This window comes from Daucus carota, chromosome 5 (assembly GCF_001625215.2).
Source record: "Daucus carota subsp. sativus chromosome 5, DH1 v3.0, whole genome shotgun sequence".
Classification (NCBI taxonomy): domain Eukaryota; kingdom Viridiplantae; phylum Streptophyta; class Magnoliopsida; order Apiales; family Apiaceae; genus Daucus; species Daucus carota.
The window spans coordinates 12,631,070-12,653,125 of record NC_030385.2 but is presented as its reverse complement, the minus strand read 5'-3'; the positions used below and the strand labels follow the sequence as shown (position 1 = coordinate 12,653,125).

At 35.0% G+C, this 22,056-nt stretch overlaps 2 protein-coding genes across 2 annotated transcripts; both read right to left on the bottom strand.

Moving 5' to 3' along the window:
• Window positions 1–11,248: 11,248 nt before the first annotated feature.
• On the bottom strand, window positions 11,249–11,794 carry LOC108221350 (uncharacterized). The gene has a single exon (XM_017395232.2). It carries the CDS (start codon window positions 11,792–11,794, stop codon window positions 11,249–11,251), a length of 546 nt encoding a protein of 181 aa, XP_017250721.2.
• Window positions 11,795–19,080: 7,286 nt separating this feature from the next.
• Window positions 19,081–21,337, bottom strand: LOC108221349 (protein FAR1-RELATED SEQUENCE 5-like). Its single transcript, XM_017395231.2, has 3 exons — window positions 20,971–21,337; window positions 19,368–20,639; window positions 19,081–19,244 (listed from the first exon to the last, which is right to left on the bottom strand). The coding sequence occupies exons 1-3, from the start codon at window positions 21,335–21,337 to the stop codon at window positions 19,081–19,083; spliced, it is 1,803 nt and encodes a 600-aa protein (XP_017250720.2).
• Window positions 21,338–22,056: the final 719 nt, after the last annotated feature.

Sequence of the window (22,056 nt, the reverse complement as noted above, 5' to 3'; positions counted from 1 at the left end):
TTTCATCCAACGGCTGTTAAAGTATTGGCAGTTTTTTTTAATTTGTATTATTCATTCAAACACTGCTTACGAGTTCGTATATACGGTATAATACGTAGAGTATGTATTAATTTTTTGGCAGTTACAACATAGCTTGAAAGTAGGCAATTAGATTCTGATTAATAGCATGTATATTCATCTCTTGTATATCTGCTTTCTTGTTTCTTCCTACACTGCAACCCGGTCTGTTATCTTGCACAGTAGATCAACGCAAGGTCAATAACTAATCCGTTGCATAATTTGTTCTCTTCCGATCTAGGGTTGTCAGATGGCGAACGTCGAAGATCGTCCGGGTGAGTCTCGATGTGTATAAGTTGTTTAATTTGTACAGATGATGTCCTTCGTTGTTGTCAAGAGTTCTTCATATCGTTATTGATAAATCCTTCATGTTTGTAAATGTTTGGCTGAAATGTTTTGTATATTCAGTTTTTGTAATGTAATGCCTATAAAGCTAATGCTTTTATGTGTTAATATTGTAGTATTAGAGGTGCCACACATCGATTCTTTCGACTCTGAAAATTTAGAAAGTGATGTAACCTAGGGTTCAGAGATTTCTGGTTCTGATAAAGATGCAGAAGAACCCATCGAAAATGAAATTTCACAGGCTACATGTTACGTTGAACACGATGGCGTGAAGTACTGGACTCCTATATGCGAGCAGAATAAAGAGCGGACGTGAAGTTTCGATGCAAAATCAAGGGACAAGGAAGTGCCGCATTTGCAACAAAATTGCGCGCCACAACGCTCGTACTTGTCCTTATGGAAAACAGCCCCCTGAATCCTGAAGCTTACTCTGTTCCTCAGTACACAGTCCTTTTTTAAAATAAATTCCCTTTTGTTTTTTACAAATGATTGAATGAATATTTTGCACATTGCTATTTCAATTTATGTCACGATTTCATCTTTTTTTAGTTATTAAATTTGTTAGCTGCAACTGCGTCTGTCAGGATTTAACTTTCTTTTTCAACACAAGATACTACATTCAATAAATTTTGCATACATATTCTCTATGTTAAAAGAAAAAAACAACATAGCAACTGTTTTCTTCTACCTTGTATTTCATTCAAAACAATTTGTCCTTTTTGCTCCTTGCTTTATCGTGTATTTATGTTGCGACTTTAGTGTTCCTTTTTTCAAATTCTTCAACATATTACATAATCCGCGTTGCACTATCCTGTAAATATGAACTACATGTTATTCACTATGTCTACAGATTGTTGTTAGGTCCACTAACAAGATGTATACCACCTACATGACTACACACACTTAACACAAACTTTATCTAAGATGGAAAAAAGATTCACAAATACAATATGACTTTAAAACCAATTGAAAGACAAAACAGTAAAATGCAAAACATCACGTTTTCAAATCACACAGAACTATTCTAAATTAAATACCACAAACATGACATGACTTTATAGCCAACCGAAAGACAAATCAGTAAAATGCAAGACATCATGTTTCTTAAACACACAGAACTATATTAAAATACCAAGCGTGGAAAACCAAACCGCCTTACATAGTTATTCATAAAATGGTTTCAACCAATTTTTCTAGCATACATAAGAAGCAGGAGATTTGTTTTCTAAGATTGTACGCAATTACATAATTGTTTTTTCGAAACAAACAAATTAATTTGCTTTCATCTTTCCCAGACTATATTTCACCATCTTGTCCAACACAAGATGCCTTTTCTTGTTCTCCGTCTATAAGAGCATTTCGATGAGCATAAATGACTCGAAGCTTCTACAACACGCTCTTCTGATTATCCTGCACAACAATAGGAATTTTTTTACATTTTTGCATTTTAAAAGCTAGTAACCAATTTTTTTGACCAGAAAGTATTGGACACATACCCTCTCAGTCTGCAGACCACTCTTCCAGGTCACTCCATTCCCCATATAGGGCTCTAGGTGACGCATTAGAAATACACCACAGTCGACCATATTGTCAGTGCTAGACAAATTAGGAATCAAACCATTCTAAAATGTACAACACCAAACAAGGCACACTATCAGAACTCCAAGGGTTGTAAACGCAAGTGTTGCTGCACAGTTCACATCTTAACAATTGAATATACTACTAGAAACACGTCACTCAAGCATGTATGAAAACAATCAAGAGCAGAACATATTCTAATACTCCGCTGAAAAAAGTAGAAATAATTAAACTTGCGGTTTGTTAATCAAATTTCTCATATCTTCAACAATCTATAAAACGGCGCAAGACATTGCTCTATAAAACTATACTATCGGCTACATTGAATTCAGGTGCAGAACAAATCAAAAATGCAATGTCCTGAACAAAATGCATCGCTTCGTACACAAAAAAATTTCACTAATAAAAAGTAGCACTAATTACCAAGGACTATTCAGAATCTTCCACACCGCGCAAGACATTGCTCTATAAGAAAATACTACTAACTGCAGTGAAATCGGGTGCGGAACAAATCAAAATTGCAATGCCAAAAAAAAAAAGGAATCACTTCGTGCACAACAAAATTACACCAAAACAAGGCACGACAAACATGTGCTTCTGTACTGCGGATCACTGGCATTATACATACTACAATATAACCTTGCAACATCCATTTTTTTAACACGATAACAATCAATATATCACATGCAAAACAAATATCATTCAAATGTTGTCACAATCAAAATAAAAAATTTGCGGCACAAGTTTCGTATAGGCATGTAGCCTCGCAATAAAATCCAAATATCAATGTCTAAAAATGGGAGATTTGAATATTTAACCTAATAATCGAATTTCAAAGTGGATGTTGTATATATAAAATACCAATGTCATGACATGCAACACATATCACCTTCGGCCGGAACTCGGAATCCATGATACTAACCTGAACTCATTTTTGTACTTTGGGGTTATGTTCTTTACAATTTGAAAAGCCCCAAACCAAATTAGTCTTCTTGTCGTCAACTGCGGGATTGGATAGCGCGTGTATCTTGCGCTCCGTTTGTAACTGCCGATTTTCTACAAAGTTGAATGCGGGATCTGTAACTACGCGATTAGCGGAGATACGATAATGGATACGCTGTGTGTATGTATTTTTGTTTTTTGTTTTTAAAATCTATAGAACGCAGCATAATAATTAAATAATTTTAATCTGGGCCGCAGGATTGGATATGATCCAATGGTGAAAACAGAAGACTCCAAGTACTCTAAGTTCTACAAAGTTCACACTTTTTTGGATTGTTTGAGTCCAAAATCCCCACCATCTATCTTATTATCATTCAATGTCCTTTTTAAAAAAAAAATTAACATAGTGTACATATGTTTTTACGAAAGTATATTTTTCATATACGTTTTAAATAATGAACTGATAGTTACGAGTTTTCAGGACTTAATTATCATATTTATCATATTTATTGTAAAGCTTTTTCACTCCATTAAATATTCTTATAATGCATTTTCTTAAATGTTTATCATTTACATAATTCGTTTGTTCTGTGATATCCCTCGGATCCGAGAGGTCTGGATCTGCTGCCACTAATAAAGAAATTCAAGACCCATATTTTGGCTATAAGGTAAAATCAAATAATACAGAAGCTGGATATTTATAAAATGATTTAAAAAGAAAATCGATTTAACCTTTTGAAAACATGATCACATACAGACTATATTATTGAAATCAGAAGCCAAAATTATCAGAACTTATTATAACTTAAAGTACATCATCAGCTAAATTTTGATGAGAAGAATAATCAATAACCAAACTAACAAATTTATTTCATAATTAAATCAAAACTACACAATTCTAATCACAACTAGTTTCCATGATGTCTTTCAAGATACTCTATATGATCATTGAGGTGTAACTTAATCAATTGGAATCCGTGCCTAGAATTAATCTCGCGTGCATCCTGAATAGGCGAACCATATTTGTACATAGGTGAAAAAAGTAGAAGGAGTATAAAGAGTGAGCAATAATGCTCAGCAAGTATATAAACAGCTAGAACCACAAGATATAAATTAAATTGAATTAGAATAACAAGATATAAATTAAATTGAATTAGAATACTTGAATTAGTACAGTACATTTTAATATAAATGTGAACAGTTATAGATCAAAAGTTTATCAAACGTATCAATCGATATGTAAGGGATTCATAAGGACCTTGTTTGATTGGATGTAACTTAACACTACTTTCAACTTCCTTGGAAATGATCTAAGTTACGGTGTGTTTGGTTGGACATTCTTTAATTTAAGCTATGCAACTCATAGTTCCTGTGTATCCCAACTTCCATCAAAATGCCGCGACCTAGTTACATAGGTGAGACGTGGTAGGTCACATAGGTGAGACGTGGTTTTTTTTAGTTAGCGTGTGGATGTTTGATATTTATTTCAAACTTTCTTTATTAATTATATAATTATTATACATAAATAATATTTCATATAAATTACTTATTAATATACGTTAATCTTAGTTGAATTTTTACTTATTTTATATATGTTATAATTTTTTTCCCAATACTATTTATTATAATAATTTTATATTACAATATTTTTGTATGTCAATATTTTTAAAATCATTTTTGTATAATTTTAATTTTTTATTTTTTTCTAATATAACTATAACAATTATATCTTCTAAGTAGGTTGTTTTAAATAATATAGATTTTATTAATATAATTATAGTTATTCTTAATTATATTTTTATATAATGAAGTTATCTTACTATAGTATTTAAAATTTTGAAAAAGATGTTAATATAATTATAGTTACATACCAAACACGTATTTCATTAATATAATAATATATTAATATATCAACTCATTTTAATAATCTTTTTATTTATTTTAAATCTCAATATATAATTTTTATTTCTAATATTATATTAAAATTTCTATCATTTTATTTAATATTATATATTAAATAATTTTACTTTTTATATGTTATATAAATTTATCAATTTTGTATTACATAAATAATCGTTACACAATTACATGCATATATAAATCAAAATCACCAAACACAGTTTTTAGAGTTCCTCAGTTAACCGGCGGGCGGAGGGGTACCATGTCTTCTGGATTGTGTTGAAGGGAAGTTAAGACAACACCTAAATATGTCAAAAAATAACATAGTTGCAACTTGCATGTATTGAAGTAGAAGATTGATGAAGATCATATCCGAACATGTCTCCTAATAAAATCATTGCACTCACCAAAACAGCAAATTACGGGTTACTCCCTCCATCCCAAAATATTTATCTCAAAATAATTGAGTTTCTTTCTTTTCAATGCATATTTATCAACAATTTTTGATTCCTACCCTTTTATATTTATCATTTACAATGTACCATATAAGTAATACTGACCATGTTCTACTTAGAACCCCTAGCCTAAGAACCCTTACAACTTTTAACCTTATTTCTAGTATTAATCCTATTCTGCAGCAGAACTACACTCGGAAAAAATATCATATTTATGTATTATATTTTGAAATTATTTTTGAGCAAACACAACGATGCAAAAAATATGTATTTACATTTGAATCTTGAAAATCTATTTAAATTTTAGGGTGCTGCAGCAGAACTTGTGATTCTAAGATTTTATTTTAAATATTGGTTCTCCCTTAAACGCAATCCAAATAAAATATTATAGAAAGTCAAGACAATAAATATGGGTAGAAATATAAAAAAGAACAATCATTTTTCTTTTAACAAATACTATAACTTATAATCTTACAAATGAGTACCTGTTCTATTAAATTTTTAGATGAATCAATCTCGAATCAAGAGTCAAGACCTGGGACGACAAAGTACAAGCCTTAGCCGCTAAGCAGCAAAAGGCTCATTGATGGAGTACTGAAATCACATCTCGTAGCTGATTTGAGCATAGTACACGTGTAAGAGATTTTGGCGCTCAGTCCTTACTCTGCGGTGAAAAAACTATACTCCCTCCGTCCCAAGACATTCTTTATAGTTCTTCTTTTGGATGTTCCACTCATTTTTTTACATAACTAAATTTTTTTAAATTAGGTAATAAGTCTCATTACTTTCCCTACTTGCCCACTTTTTCTTCCTCTTCACACTACTTTTACTCCAAAATCTCTATTTTTATATATTAAAAATCAATAGGTCCTACCACTTCACCCACTTTTCTTTCATTTTTCCACTACTTTATATATATTTCTTAGCCTCTGTGTCCAAATCTAATATAAACAATTGGGTGCGGGGTGAAAGTGGAAGTTAATGATGCATTGAATTTTATGGTGACGAGTATAACTACTCCCTCCGTCCCAGTCATTTATATACAAATGGCTGGGACACGGAGACCAAGAAAAAGTGTAAAAAATGAGTAAAGTTAGATGAAAAGTGAGTATAGTGATGGGACCCATGTATATTTAATAATAGATTTGAGATAGTGGAGGAAAGTAGTGGGTGTAATAGTGTTTATATTATTATAGAATGGAGATAGTGGAGGAAAGTAGTGGGTGTAATAGTGTTTATATTATTATGAAATGGAGATAGTGGAAGAAAGTAGTTGGTGTAATGTTATTTTATATTATAAAAGTTACTACTTTTGGTATGTATACAATTGGTGGGACGTCCCAAAAAGGAAACTGTATAAAATTCATTGGGACGGAGGGAGTAACAACCATACTAACTGCCAACGGACCTTCCACTAAGCATCCAATTAGTACTACGTATATGAGTAGTAAACAGATAGGCAGAGTCGTGCATGATGCAACCACCCAAAATTATTTTATGTACGGAAGGCTCTAGAGAAACACGAATGCGGTCATTTAAAATGATTTTGTTGAAAAAAATAAGTCATTGTTGTAATATATTAGCTATAAAAGAACAACCGGAGAGCTACTAAATTTAACAGAAGGAGGGTAAGAAACTGAGCATGGAAAGAAAGCTCGGGTGCAATCTATTCATTCACTGATGCAAGATATTTATAGCAAAAGATAGCACAAGAGCATTAAATGCATTGTAACATTTCTACTTTTAAAACCTAGCCTTACTATTTTACCTTTGACTATAACAATCAATTCACAACACTCCCCTTTGATTGTTATTGTACATGGATCATAGATTGCCTCATTAAAACCTTATCAAAGAAAAACCCAGTGGGATAAAAACTTTGATGAAGGAAAAAGAGTACAATCTCCCCTTGGATGAAAACATCAATCACTGAAGTTTTGCTGCAGCAGATCTTTGAGTCGACGAATTCCAATGTTACTTCGCAGCTTTGCAAATGTTGAATTTGGCAACGATTTTGTGAATAAGTCTGCAAGGTTGTCACATGATTGAATTTGTTGTACATCGATTTCACCATTCTTTTGAAGCTCATGAGTATAGAAGAATTTTGGTGAAATATGCTTCGTCCTGTCTCCTTTGATATATCCTTCTTTGAGTTGATCAATGCATGCAGTGTTATCCTCAAACATAACAGTAGGACTTCTTGTGATGTCCTGTAATCCACACGATTCTTGAATATTCTTGATAATAGATCGTAACCAAACACAATCTCTACTGGCTTCATGAATCGCAATTAGTTCCGAGTGATTTGTTGAGGTTGCCACTGTAGTTTGCTTCGTGGATTTCCAAGAAATGGCAGTACCGCAATATGTGAATACATATTCAGTTTGTGATTTGCCAAAATGAGGATCTGATAGATATCCAGCGTCTGCATATCCAATCAACTGAGATGTCGAGTTTTCCGGGAAGAATAGCCCAAAATCAATTGTTCCACGAAGATAACGAAATATATGTTTGATCCCATTCCAGTGTCTGGCCATCGGAGCAGAACTAAATCGAGCCAATAAATTTACAGCGAATGCAATATCTGACCTTGTATTATTTGCAAGATACATGAGTGCACCAATAGCTCCAAGATATGGGATTTCAGGACCAAGAACTTCTTCATCATCTTCTCGTGGTCGAAATGGATCTTTATCTGGTTCTAAAGATCTAACCACCATTGGAGTAGTCAACGGATGAGATTTATCCATGTAAAATCTGCTCAAAACCTTTTCAGTATATGTAGATTGGTGGAGGAAAATTCCCGATGACAAGTGCTCGACTTGTATACCAAGACAATACTTTGTCTTCCCAAGATCTTTCATTTCAAACTCTGTCTTTAGATATATGACAGCTTCATCAACCTCTGTAGCTGAACCTACAAGGTTTAAATCATCCACATATACAGCAATAATCACAAAACCCAATTGTGATTTTTTTGATAAAAACACATGGACAAATTTGATTACTAATATACCCATTCTTTTGTAAATAACGACTAAGTCTGTTATACCACATACGACCAGATTGTTTCAATCCATACAATGATCGTTGAAGTTTAATGGAGTATATATGACGAGGTTTCTTGAACTCGTCCATTTTTAATCCTTCTGGGATTTTTATAAAAATATCACTATCAAGTGATCCATATGCAGTAACAACGTCCATAAGACGTGTTTCCAATTTTTCTTTTGATGTCATACCTAATATAAAACGAAAAGTAATTCCATCCATTACTGGCGAGTATGTCTCGTGATAATCAATGCCAGGTCTTTGAGAAAACCCTTGTGCTACAAGTCGGGCTTTATATCTCACAATTTCATTCTTTTCATTTCGTTTTCTTATGAATACCCATTTATTCCCAACAGGGTTCACACCGATTGGTGTTTGGACAACAGGTCCAAATACTTCTCTTTTGCGCAACGAATTTAATTCTGTTTGAATTGCGTCTTTCCATTTTAGCCAGTCTTTTCTTCGACGGCATTCATCCACACTTTGTGGTTCAGGATCAGAATTTATGTCGACATCCAATGCCGCAGAATACACAAATACATCATCGATTATGGCTTTACTTCGATCCCATAATTTCAAATCATGCACATAATTTATTGAAATTTCATGATTGTTTAATCCCGAATCTTCAGGGACGGGAATCTCTTCAGGAGATAATACCACTTCAGGGGTATTTGCTTCTTCTGGAGCATGTGCCACTTCAGGGGCAATTTTCTTTGTTTTTCTTTTTCTTGGTGCAACATCTTTTGCACCGACCGGTCTACCACGCTTCAGGCGTGGCTTTGAATCTGTAACCAATTCATTTGTATTTGATTTTTGAATTGGTATATCTATTCTAGGCGGAGTGTTTACTGCAGGTATATGAGATTTTATTACATTTTTAGAATCGTTAAATGCGTCAGGCATTTGGTTTGCGATATTTTGCATATGGATAATTCTTTTAACTTCAAGTTCGCATTGACCGGTACGTGGATCTAGAAAATGTAATCCTGACGCATTCCATGTTATGTCAGGATTAACCTTATTCACATGTTTATCTCCCCCTAAGGGAGGAAACAAAGACTCGTCAAAATGACAATCTGCATATCGTGCAGTAAATAAGTCTCCAGTTAGTGGTTCAAGATATCTGATTATTGATGTCGAATCAAAACCAACGTAGATACCTATTCTTCTTTGAGCTGCCATCTTCGATCTTTGTGGTGGAGCAATAGGTACATATACAGCACTTCCGAATATCTTGAAGTGAGAAATATTAGGAATTTGACCAAGTACCAGTTGTAGTGGAGAATGTTGGTTATAGGCAGTTGGTCTAATCCTAATAAGATTAGCAGCATGAAGTATTGCATGACCCCAAATAGATGTAGGTAATTTGGCTTTCAATAATAATGGTCTTGCAATAAGTTGAAGTCTTTTGATAAAGGACTCGGCTAACCCATTCTGTGTATGTACATGAGGAACTGTGAATTCGCCGGCATTATCTAAACGAATCGACTTGATACAATGGTCTGGGAATTGAGCTCGGAACTTGATTATCTGGGCAAGTAATTTTGCAAAAGCATCATTACGAGTTGAGAGAAGACAAACATGAGACCATCTAGTTGAGGCATCTATTAGTACCATAAAGTACCTAAATGGACCAGATGATGGGTGGATAGGTCCACATATGTCGCCTTGGATCCTTTCTAGAAAACTTGGACTTTCAAGCTTAACTTTAGTAGGAGATGGCCTAGTAATCAGCTTTCCTAAAGAACATGCTGAACATGGAAGGTCATTTTTGGAAAGAACTTTAAGATCTCTAAGAGGATGTCCAGTAGAATTTTCTATAGTGCGACGCATCATAGAGACTCCGGGATGACCTAATCTCTCATGCCAAAGGGAAAATGATTTTGGATCTATGAGTTTGGAAGCAATGATATTGTGTGACTCAATGGTTCTGATTTTCATCATATATAATCCTGAGGAAAGTGAGTGAAACTTTTCTAAGATTTTCTTGTTGCTAGAATTAGTAGAAGTAATAAGGAGATATTCTTTACCAGCCTTAGAAGTGGTTTCGATGTGAAAATTGTTAAATCTAATATCCTTAAAACTAAGAAGATTTCTAGTGGACTTACTAGAAAATAATGCATTTGGAATATGTATGTGCGTACCATTAGGTAAGACAAAACTAGCTTTTCCAAAACCTTCGATTATATTAGATACGCCAAAAATCGTTCCAACTTGAGCTTCGGTTTTGGTTATATGGGTAAAGTATTTTCGATTTTGTAGAATCGTATGAGTTGTACCACAATCAGCAATGCATATATCTTCAGAATCCATTCTGTATATAATTAAGAAACATAATTTATTTGATAAGAACATAACACATTACATAGATCAAATAAAGCACACAGTACACACTAGTAACTATAGTAATTCGGACCATTGATGCTCATTCCTCCAGTTGATAATAATTTTATGAAACTGATCCTCAGCCTCCCACATGGGAGTTTCGTTAGACTCATTAGGACCATTAACGCTTATTCCCCCGGTTGATATTATAAGAGAATCATCTAAGTTGTTAGCGAAATTGGTTTCCACCATTTTTCCTTTCGATCTTTTAGATGACTGATATAAATCAACAAGATGTTGGGGGATATAACAATTACGTGACCAATGCCCTTCCATTCCACACTTGTGACATAAATTGTCAGTTTTCCCTCCTTGTGGTGCCTTTCTTTTGCTCTGTGTTTCAGGTTGCCACTTCTGGTGACCAGAGCTATTATAAGGACGAAAATGCCCACGACCATGGCCTCGTCCACGGTAGCGACTATGGCCACATCCACCTCTATGCCCTTTTCCACGTACATTATTCTGCTGGAATGTCGTGTTATTTACTTCTGGTAAAGGGGCAGATCCCGTTGGACGGGATTGATAATTCTTAATCACCAATCATGATTCTGCTCGGCAACAAGGAGGGTTGAAAGGAGATCCCCAAACTTAGCAAACTTGCGCTCCCTGTACATCTCGCCTAAGTTGATATTATTGGGATGAAAAGTAGATAATGTTTTGTCGATCTTTCTTTTCTCAGTAACAACCTCACCACACATAATGAGCCTAGAACTTATTTTGAATAGGGCTGAGCTATATGCCCGAACACTCTTAAAATCTTGAAGCCTTAGATTAGCCCAATCATTTTCAGCTGCAGGTAGATAAACTAGTTTCTGATGATCGAACCTATCCTTTAGATTTTCCCATAAAATAAAGGGATCCTCGACTTCTAGGTACTCAGATTTTAAATCTTCATGCATGTGGTGTCGGAGAAAAATAATAGAGGTAAAGTTTTCTTCGATCGTGGATGTGTTTTCTGCCTTTATTGTGTTGCTTAATTTCTTTGAACCCAAATGCAACTTTACATCTTGTACCCACGATAGATAATTCTCCCCAGAAATGTCCAATGCAACGAACGACAAGTTTGTAAGATTTGTCATTATAATATGAATTTAACACCAAAATTATTAACTTAAATTTTCAATATAAATATTACATAAAATCCTACTGAATCTGGTGCGTTAACAAGTAAGCAATAATAAATTTGTACATCATTATTATCATCGATATTATAAATAGATCTATATATAAAATGACAAATGGATTTTCACCCGCCATACGGACGTCTACGTATACAGGTTATCTCCAACCAATAATATATTTAAGTGGAAAATCCTGCATAAGTTAGTTAGGCACAAAAGAATTATTATCCGATAGGCAGGCAATTTATAAATTAAGGTTCCCACTATATTTCGGTATTACCCAAAATTATATGGTACCGTAAATAGGCGGTGCTCCGGCCATATGTAGTTAAAATATTAGTAGAAGGTGTAACCACGTCTACTCCGGTCACATATATTTAAATTATTTGTAGAGGGTATAACCACGTCTGCTTATATATATGTACATTTAAATAAAATTATATCTTCTCAGTTCCGGCAGGGCTTCGTGCTGATAACGTGTTGTAATATATTAGCTATAAAAGAACAACCAGAGAGCTACTAAATTTAACAGAAGGAGGGTAAGAAGCTGAGCATAGAAAGAAAGCTCGGGTGCAATCTATTCATTCACTGATGCAAGCTATTTATAGCAAAAGATAGCACAAGAGCATTAAATGCATTGTAACATTTCTACTCCTAAAACCTAGCCTTACTATTTTACCTTTGACTATAACAATCAATTCACAACAATCATTAGTTTTTTCTTAAAAAATTCTTTGTCTTTGTCCTTTTTCAAAATAGTCCAAGGGCTTATACTTGTTTTTCTCTCAAGGACAACCCAAACCCCTTTTATTTTCTTCATTTTTGTTGATTTTCTTTCAATTATACTCAATTTTTTAGGTATTTATGTGTCTCTTTTTTAGAGGGTTTGTTTTGTCACTCCTTTTAGAATGTTTTGTTATATTTTTTGTTTAGTTATGTTTGGATTTATTCGACTTTGGATCTGTTGAAAAATAAGTCTATTGATATTTTTGAGGATTTGGAAAGCCCGCGCCAAATACGAGTCGACGGTAATTATGATAAGACCACATCTTTTACAATCAAGAATTGTTCATTTATTATGGGTTTACATTTTCGGCATGTCTATAACTGATATTCAACATGTAAATAGTTGGGATCTGCCGCTCCTCCAATAATAGTTTATGCGATTAAGAATTTTGAACATTGATCAAATAATGACTCTTATGTGATAAACTCAGTTGTGATGGTGCAGCTATCTGGGATGATGGTGTAATTTGAATCGCTTGAAATATCTTTGATTTCATTTTTAACTTTAAGAAATTTTAAATTCTATATGTTAAACGATCAGGAAATAAAACAGTTAATTGTTTTCCAACTTGATTATATCGGCATTTAAGGGTTTGTGTCTGTTGTATTTTATTCTGTTTAATTAACGGGTTTTTCTTTATTGGCAAACAAATAATATATATATATATATATATATATATATATATATATATATATATATAGGGGGATCTTCTACAACCAAAGTTGGATAAATTATTAATTTTATCCACCTCATTTTTAACCGTCCATTAAGAAGCTAACGGTCAAGATTAAAAAGAGGATTAAAATATTAAACAGCGTATCCGCTATATTATGTAGCGTAAACCCAGTGAAACAAAATGTACGCTACATAATACAGCGAACCGGTTTTTTCCAGCGGAACCGGGTTCGTTATACTGTAAAGCGTATTGTGGATGAAAACTAACTTAACCTAATTCCAAAACACAACCACCAGATCGATTGAAGGCGATTTTGAGGGTGATTCAACCTAATTCAACCCAAATCGACGTTATCCTAGCAGCAAAAGGTGAGTATTTCTTGTATATGTGTGTAATATGTCGATTTTTTTGGTTTGATTTCGAATTTGTTAGTTAGATTGTTAGTTAGATAGTTTGATTTCAAATTTGTTAGTTATATAGTTAGATTTTGAGTTTGATAGTTAGATTGTTGGTAAAATTGGATATGTAGTTTGATTTGGAGTTTAATATTGTAGAATTTGGTAAAGTTGAATTTTATAGTTGAATTTTTTGTTGGATTTTGAGTATGATAGTGTAGATTTTGGAAAAGTTGGATTTTGATTTTGATTTGGAGTTTAATATTGTAGAATTTGGTGAAGTTGAATTTTTTTGTTGGATTTTTGAGTATGATAGTGGTGATATTGGAAAAGTTGGAATTTGATTTTGATTTGGAGTTTAATATTGTAGAATTTGGTTATGTTGAAATTTTTTGTTAGATTTTAAGTATGAAAGTATAGATTTTGGAAAAATTGGAATTTAATTTTGATTTGGAGTTTAATATTGTAGAATTTGGTGAAGTTGCATTTTTTTGTTGGATTTTTTGTATGGTAGTGGTGATTTTGGAAAAGTTGGAATTTGATTTTGATTTGGAGTTTAATATTGTAGAATTTGGTGAAGTTGAATTTTTTTGTTGGATTTTTTGTTGGATTTTGAGTATGGTAGTGGTGATTTTGGAAAAGTTGGAATTTGATTTTGATTTGGAGTTTTATATTGTAGAATTTGGTGATTTTGAATTTTTTTGTTGGATTTTATTTGGATTTTGAGTTTGATAGTGTAGATTTTGATGAAGTTGGATATTTTAGTTTGATTTGGAATTTAATTTGGAGTTTGGTTTGTTGACGTTGAGAATAATAACATGATCTAATTTTATTTGTAGATATGGCGAATGATTGTTGTGGCCCAGTCGATAATTCTATGCTTTATGACCAAGCTAATCACATAAGCACAACAATCTGGAATGGGGGGTTAAGAGAAAAGCTAACAATCCGTCAGAGTACAACTAATCTCGGCGAATGGCATTTACATGATTATCAAGTCCACTTATTGCGGCAATGGGGATTTGGGATGTTTGTAAACCCAAAGTCGGTTATGCAGAACGATGTTAGCTTGATCACAGCTTTAGTGGAGCGTTAGAGACCAGAGACCAACACCTTTCACTTCACTTTCGGGGAGATGACTGTGACCCTTGAAGATGTATATATGTTGATGGGTCTACCAGTGGTTGGAGAGCCAATTAGAGCCGATGATGAAATTCCACATAGGAGTACATGGCTTCGAAGATGGCACGATCCAGAACTTACAGAGGAGCAAAGGAAATCTGCCTTGTACCGTGGTGGTGTGAAGTTGAAATTTTTGAGAGCGAATTATGGTACTTGCCCTTCGAGTATTGATCGGGATATGATGGTGATATTCACTCGGGCATATGTTCTCTACTTGTGTGGGGCAATACTGTTTCCTACCAAGTCCAACAATGTCGTCCACCCTCGACTGATCCTATTTCTAGAGGATCCGAGCAAAATTTATGGATATGCTTGGGGGGCTGTAGTTCTTGCATATCTATATAAGAATTTGCAAGAGGCCAGTAGAAAGGATGTCAGGTCCATATCCGGTTGTACAACAGTTTTGATGCTATGATCTTGTGAGAGGTTGCGCCCGGGACAACCTTTGATAGCAGAAAATACGAGGATGATATGGCCTAGGGCATTAGCATGGGCTGTTGCTCGGGTCTCTGTAGGGAGGTCAAAGTTCTACAACGTTCATCACAACATCGATGCATACAGAGGTATGTTCGATAATTTCTATTTAGATTGGGTGCGTTAGAGGCCATATGCACGTTTCTATCGGAGGCATGATGCGCATTTCGAGAGAGCTCTAATTGCCGGCATTGCCCATGTACTACTTCATTACTTTGAGGATGTAGAGTACCAGCTCCCAAAAAGGGTCCCAAGGCAATTTGATATGCCGTTGTGTATACCTCCAGATCCCCCTGCAGACATGAGAACTTTGAGGTATGACAATGACAATCCTTTCATGCAAGTGCATCCATTCTACCGGCAGCAGTATGTAGACATGTGGAATAACTTCGTCCTAAATGGAGTTGGTATTGTGGAGCCAGCGGAGAATGAGATTTCGGAGGAAGCCTATATGGATTGGTAATACAATATCACGAAGCTAAAGATTATACCGCCATCGAGGGCCACGAAAAATCCGGCCGTGTACCAACAAGCCCGTGACAAATGCGACGTGTCCAAGGCGATGGATTTGGTATGTTTAAATATCGCATTTCCATTTTACTGCCATTTTGAGTTTATTGCACTGTGTATATGTTGATAAATGGTGGCCTTTTATTATTTTCAGTATAGATCATCATGACTGCTCGAGGTATGAGCGAGCTCTGTCTGCATGAGATGCCCCCGATTTTCCATGATTCCATATTACCAACATTTGTGAGGGGTTATGACGAGCTCATGCTAGAGACGTTCGGTTCAACTTATGAGAGGCCCGACTTCAAGAATTTGCTGCCCAAAAGGAAGGCAAGAAGGACCACAGAGTCATCGAGTCAACCGTCTGGGAGTGATTTCTTCAAAGAGTACGAAGCCTATGAACATCCTACAAGTTCTCATCTCGAGACTACACAGTATGATGTCGAGCCCAGTGCACCTCAGTATGATGTCAGGCCTAGTGCACAGCATGATGTCGAGCCTAGTGCACCTCGTTTTGTTTATCGGCCGGCAATAGATTTTGCTGATTATTATAATGTACCAATTTCTCGTCAGGATCCTATTCCTCCAATCGAGGACTTCCCTACCGAGGTAACGATCCGCTTTTAGTTTGATTTTTTTGTCACTTGTCTCTCATTTTCTCATCTTGTCTAACTGTAGCTCATTTTCTCATCTTGTCTTTTTAAGGATTTTATCACGATGCCGGTACCTCGATATGAAAAAAGGACATCTTCTCAAACCCCTCAACCAAAGCAAGGTGGACTGGTTGCAAGCACATTGGTGGAGTGGACAACCAATCGATAAGGGTGATATACCGACACACTGCAAAGAATGTTCTCTAAAATCAATAGCTCCGGGCAACCTAGTCGAGGACTCAATCGTTGATGAGTACTGTAAGTTGCTCATGGAGAGGGATAAGATGTATTACAGTCAATCAGAGAAGGCGGCAAGATTTTATTATATGAGTCCATGGTTTGGTCCATTAATGTGCTCATATCATATCAAAAAGAAGAATCTTTTAAAGAGAACGGCCAAAGAATGGGCACAGTTTGATACTGATTGCGTGTCATATGGCACAATGGACAAAGGAGCAATTAAGTGTTGCGATTTTGACTACATTATAATACTATTCGCCACGGAGGGACATTGGATACTCCTCTTATGGTCCGTAAAGGACTTTCGGATTACCTTGTTCGATTCTCTATATGACGATGCCCCGTGCATGTCTCTACGAGAATTATATAGAAAGGAGTTTCTTGTTGTGGTAAATTTTTAATCCTCTCTATTATCTTTTGATTTACTTTCAAGTGCTTCGTATTAATTAATATGGTTTAATTTCTTTGTATATTATAGGAACAATTGATACCTATCATGTTTCATCGCATGGCCCCCGAGAGATTCCCGGAAGATGCGATTGTATATCCACAAGTAGAGAATGTGGTGGAACGGCCCAAGCAGAAAAATTGTGTTGATTGTGGCGTGTTCCTCATGAAATACGTGGATTGTATTTTGACTTGTAATTCTCAAGACTGGCTTGGGGCGGATTGGAATGAAGATGTTATAAAGAATTTTCGTCATCGCATCGCATGGGAGCTTCATAAAGGCATAGCCCGTCATCCAACGGAAACATCGCTTCAAGCTAGATTAGCCGGATTCTAATTTGTTAGATTTTGTTAGATGGATTGTAATTTATTGATAGATTGTTAAGATTTTGTTATTGATGGATTGTTAGATTTTGTTGATGGATTGTTAGATGTTGTTAATTTGGATTCTAATTTGTTATTGATGGATTGTTCGATTTTATTGATGGATTGTTCGATTTTGTTGATGGATTGTTGGATGGTCGAAATTTTTGAATTTTGTTACAGGTTTTGTAAAACAGAGCACCTTTGAGGTTTGTCTCTGTTTTTAGGTGTGAGAAACAAAAAATAGAGCCCATTTGAGGCGCTCTAAGTTTACGCTATATAATATAGCGTAAACACGGATCAAAACAGAGCATTTGAGGCGGTCTGGGTTTACGCTGTATAATGTAGCGTAGAAAACAGAGCACTTAAGCGCTCTGGGTTTACGCTACATTATATAGCGTAAACCTGATTTTACGCTATATTATATAGCTTACAACTTCACTTCACAGTTCATCCCCATTTCAACCTCTGAAATTTAAAGCCAAAATCAGTCCAAATCAAATTCATCCAGAATTTAATCTAACAAAAAGACAACAAAAAGACAAAATCTAACAAGAAGACAAAATCTAAATCTAAATCCAACAAGAACAAGACAAAATTTAGTAAATCATGGAAATTTTATTAATAAATTTCATTAAGATTTATTTTACATAAAATAAATTACATCTTCTCCTTCATTAAAATTATTACATCTTCTTCTTCTCCTCCTTCTCCCCCTCCTCGTCCAACTCCTGCAACTCTTTGATATAATTTTCGAAAATTGCCATGAGCTCTTCCCGAGTATGCCCCTCCTCCTCCTCTAATTCCTTCAAACAAACATCCATCTCGGCGAAAAGCTGCTTCACCTCTTCTTCGTGCTCATCAACCTCTTCTTCGTGCTCATCACCGAACCAAAATTTTGTTAGTGGGTTTGCCATTTTGTTGGGGAAATGGAGATGAAAATGGAGATGGAAAAGGGAAAATGGAGATGAAGATGTTTATATAGCCGGAGATGGTCAGTAGTCGATTTTAAGACGAACTGTGGAGTCCCGATGGTTGACCACGCTACATTATATAGCGTAAGTGAATTTGAAACAGTCACTACGCTATATTATGTAGCTTAAGCATACGCTATATAATATAGCGTAAACACAGTGCAATCTTAAAAACAGAGCACTTTATTCTGTTAGAATGAAAAGCAGAGCAAAAAAGCCAAATGCAAACAAGCAATAATATCAACTAAAATCATACAAAAAACCAAATGCAAACAAGCAATAATATCAACTAAGATCATACAAAATCATACAAGATACCAAATGCAAACAAGCAATAATATCAACTAAAATCATACAAAATTAAAATCATACAAAATTCTACAAGTTTTTTCATAAGAAATTAAGATACATCGGCATACAAATAAAAATAGCAATTTGTCGCTAATTTTGTGGGACAATTTCTTGAATCATGTTGGGTATCAATTGCACCACAAAAATTACATTTTCGACCTTTTTTCGCTTTGCCACGCTCTATTCCACTTTTCACCCTTTCAAAATACGACCTTTGGTTTGAGATAGTATAGGATTTCTCAAATCATTGAAATTTTCATCATCATCGTCATCCCCGACCTCATGTGCATCATCTTCTTCCTCACGCACACGTTTTCCCCCACTCTCATTGGGAATATTTTCAATAAAATTCGATTCTTTTTCAATCACACTCATGAGATAATTGTATCACGCTATTGAACAACTTCCGCGAGCTGCTAAATCTTGGAATGCTTTGCATAAAGTACTGTATCGGGCGGGTTGTGACTCAAGAAAATTACCAATTTTAGGACGCTTGTGTTGTAAGGCTCCCACTCTTTCATTGCCTTCAACTGTCCATCTCAAAGTGATGCACTGCTTAGGAATCTCTGACCATTGCATCTTATACAAGTATCGAATAATATGACGGCAAAGCATTCCCGAACTTTCAAATTTTCGACAAACACAAGTTATGTTGCCATTGTCGGTGACGATCAAAACAATATATTTTCTATACTCCTCTTGGACCGTTGTTTTGTATGCCTCGTAATGCTTGTAAATTGCATTTCTCTCTTTATCAATCACGACATAAGCTCCACTTTCTTTGAGTTCGTGTTGAAAACATCTAAACATTTCTTTTGTGTAAATAGATGTCGCATGACTCTCCAATGATGATGATGTTATTTTGGACCTTTCCTTGTTCTTTGTTTCATAATCAGCCTCTCTTTCACGTAAATATTGTTTCTCCAACGCTTTCTGTGAATTCTCTATAAACTCCTTCAAACCGGTACTAGCATTGACAAATTCATTGAAGAAAGAATTCATTGACTCACTTCTGGAGGTAGTGGTCATCCCGGTTGTGAAGTGCAGTTTAGTGTAAACATGGACCCACTTGTGTCGAACGGAGTACATATCTTGTAACCAAGAATGGTTCATCAAATCGTATTTTTCAACTAATGCCTCCCACCTATCTTCGAATTGTGCAACCGTTAGTGACTTGTAGATGCAAGAGTTGAAATCTTCTTTGAAGTGATCATGATTTGCATATAAATGCGACAATTTTTTACCAAATTTTGTACTTATATGCCACGTACAATATAGATGACTTGTGTTAGGCAAAACTTCGGCAATTGCATTTCCAATAGTAATGTCTTGATCGCTGATGATCGTTTGTAGAGCCACGTTCCCCATAGCCTCCAACCAACTCTCATCCCTTATCAGGGCAAATCCGAACAAAATCGACTGATAATGGTGATTTACCCCTGTAAATGGCACGAACGGCATGCAATACCTATTAGTACGATACGTGGAGTCAAAAACAACAACATCTCCGAAATTTTTGTAGGCATTGACTGATCTCAGGTCAACCCACATCATGGCCCGCACACGATTTTCCTCGTCCACGTCAACTTTATAGAAAAATTCACCTTGACTATTACGTTTCAATTCTCGAAGTAATGCCAAACCCTCTAAAGCATCACTCGAATCAAACACATAATGTCGATTATCACACAATACATTCCGAACATCTTGATTACCAAATCCAATATTCTCCAAGCCACCCGTTAACTCCCCTAACACGTTTAAAGTTTTTTAAGACCCAATACCCGATTTATTTAATGTTATAATCAATTGCCGAATAACGGGAGTTATATTCCGTGGCCTTTGCATGAAAAGCACTTCATCCTTTGAAATCATCAAGTGATTGTGTTTTAAATAAACCGATGTCACTTCCCATTTCTTCATTTATTCCCTATGAACAACGTACATCCGCGCCAAGCAATGCGTTCTACCAATAGAATCCCTATTTCTCCTTTTTTTTAACATCTGTTTCTTCATCCAATGACTTTGGTACTATTCGACCACCCTTTCGACATATATATAAACGGGAACAAATTCTCCTACTTTTCACACGCCTATGTGTGGTTCTAATTATCATCTCAAAACCAACACGTCTACCATAATCCCTATAAAACATCTCCGCTTCATCTAAGCTATCGAACATTTGACTAACACAAGGACAACTTTCATTATAATCATCTTTTGAATTTTGTTTGTCACAAAAATCATCAAAACATTCATCCCTAACCTCCTCAACATCATCATCACCAACCTCCTCCACAACCTCCTCAGCATCATCATCACTTTCATCAACATTCACTATTGGGGTCTTTTTAGCATTATCATTTTCTTCTTCAATCTCAATTCTAGGTTTACTAGGTGTAATGGGCTTACTAGGGGATGTTAATTTAGAAAATATGTAAGATGCCATGAGATTGATGGAAATCTAACCTTAATAAAGAAGTCCAATAAAGCTCCAAGCTCCGAGCTTCAAGCTATAAGCTTCAAATTTCAAGCTTTAAACTCCAATAAAGATCCAAGCTAGCTTTCAAACTTGAATATAAGTTCCAATATAGATGCTCTAGGTGTATTTTGTGTGTATTGGGTTTGTATGCTCTAAAAATGGTGTATAGGAAGAAGAGGTCGTGTTTTTGGTTTTTGAAGCTGTGTGGATCTAGACGCTATATAATGTAGCGTATGTGGATCTACTATAAAGCGTAAACTGCCTATACGCTATATTATGTAGCGTATACGCTTTATAATATAGCGTATACGCTATGTAATGTAGCGTATACGCTTTTTTAGGTTGCGTATTATCTGTATCTACTTTGAATTCCGTGCGTTGATTGTCCTTTTTTGGACGGCTAGAGATCAGTTGGATGGATAAGCTAGTTATCCACCTTTGGTTGTGGAACATTTTCCATATATATATATATATATATAGGCAAGTGATCAAATAGAAACTAATGTTATTCTAAAAACTAGAAACCACTCCCTTGATCACTGTTTATAACTACTAATATCACTCGTTTATACGCTATTTATCACTATTTTATGCAGTTAAATTAGCAATTTTTATTGTTGATAATTGCGAAAATTTACTTATGTTTGCTATTGGTTATCGATTATTGATGATCAATTATAGTTGTA